This window comes from Cryptosporidium hominis (genome assembly GCF_000006425.1).
Source record: "Cryptosporidium hominis TU502 chromosome 4 CHRO014144, whole genome shotgun sequence".
NCBI lineage: Eukaryota > Apicomplexa > Conoidasida > Eucoccidiorida > Cryptosporidiidae > Cryptosporidium > Cryptosporidium hominis.
The window spans coordinates 1-726 of NW_666247.1; the positions used below are offsets into that span (position 1 = coordinate 1).

Sequence of the window (726 nt, forward strand, 5' to 3'; positions counted from 1 at the left end):
GTTAATGAATAAAATGGTTAGAAACATAACTAGATATTTACAATCTACATTTAATAAATATTGCCAAGAAAGAAGTTTAAGAACCCTTGAAGAATCAATTCTTGGGCTTAAATCTCAACTTTCCAAGAAACAAAGGACTAAAAGTCAAAGTTCAACTCATTCTTCTATTACTTCAACATCTACATCTACATCTACTCCTAGGAGTCGTCCTACTAGACCAAAGTCTTATATGACTCAAACTTTAAGTTCTAAGAAAAAAAGAAGAGAAAAATACTCAAAATAGACCTAAAGACATTAAACTTATTATTATTCAACATTTTTCTATCAAAAGAATAAAACTTTTACTTGATCTATTCCAAGTATAGGTTTATTTATTTAAATATATATAAAGAAAATGAATGTATTAATCTAATCTTTAATATTTCTCATTTTTATTAAACTCTTTTTCTAGATTTGAGTTAAAAATATGAAAAAGTGAGAAATTTGGAATATCAGGTAAAATCTATTTAATATTATAAAGGAAGAATTTCTATATTAGCTATTAAAGAAAACTCAATATACCGTTCTTGAACATATGCAATATTTAAATTTTGCATGCATGCATTCCAAATTCTAGCTATCATATTATTATATTAATTTTAGGAAAATGACAAATTCCTTCATTCTATAACATTACTCAAACCCACAATTCAAGATTTCTTCGATAATTCCTCTTCATTCTTCCAA

At 25.1% G+C, this 726-nt stretch overlaps 1 protein-coding gene across 1 annotated transcript; it reads left to right on the forward strand.

The window, feature by feature from the left end:
* The first annotated feature begins 4 nt into the window (after positions 1-4).
* Chro.40416 (hypothetical protein) lies at positions 5-283 on the forward strand. Its single annotated transcript, XM_659763.1, has 1 exon — positions 5-283. The coding sequence occupies one exon, from the start codon at positions 5-7 to the stop codon at positions 281-283; it is 279 nt and encodes a 92-aa protein (XP_664855.1).
* Positions 284-726: the final 443 nt, after the last annotated feature.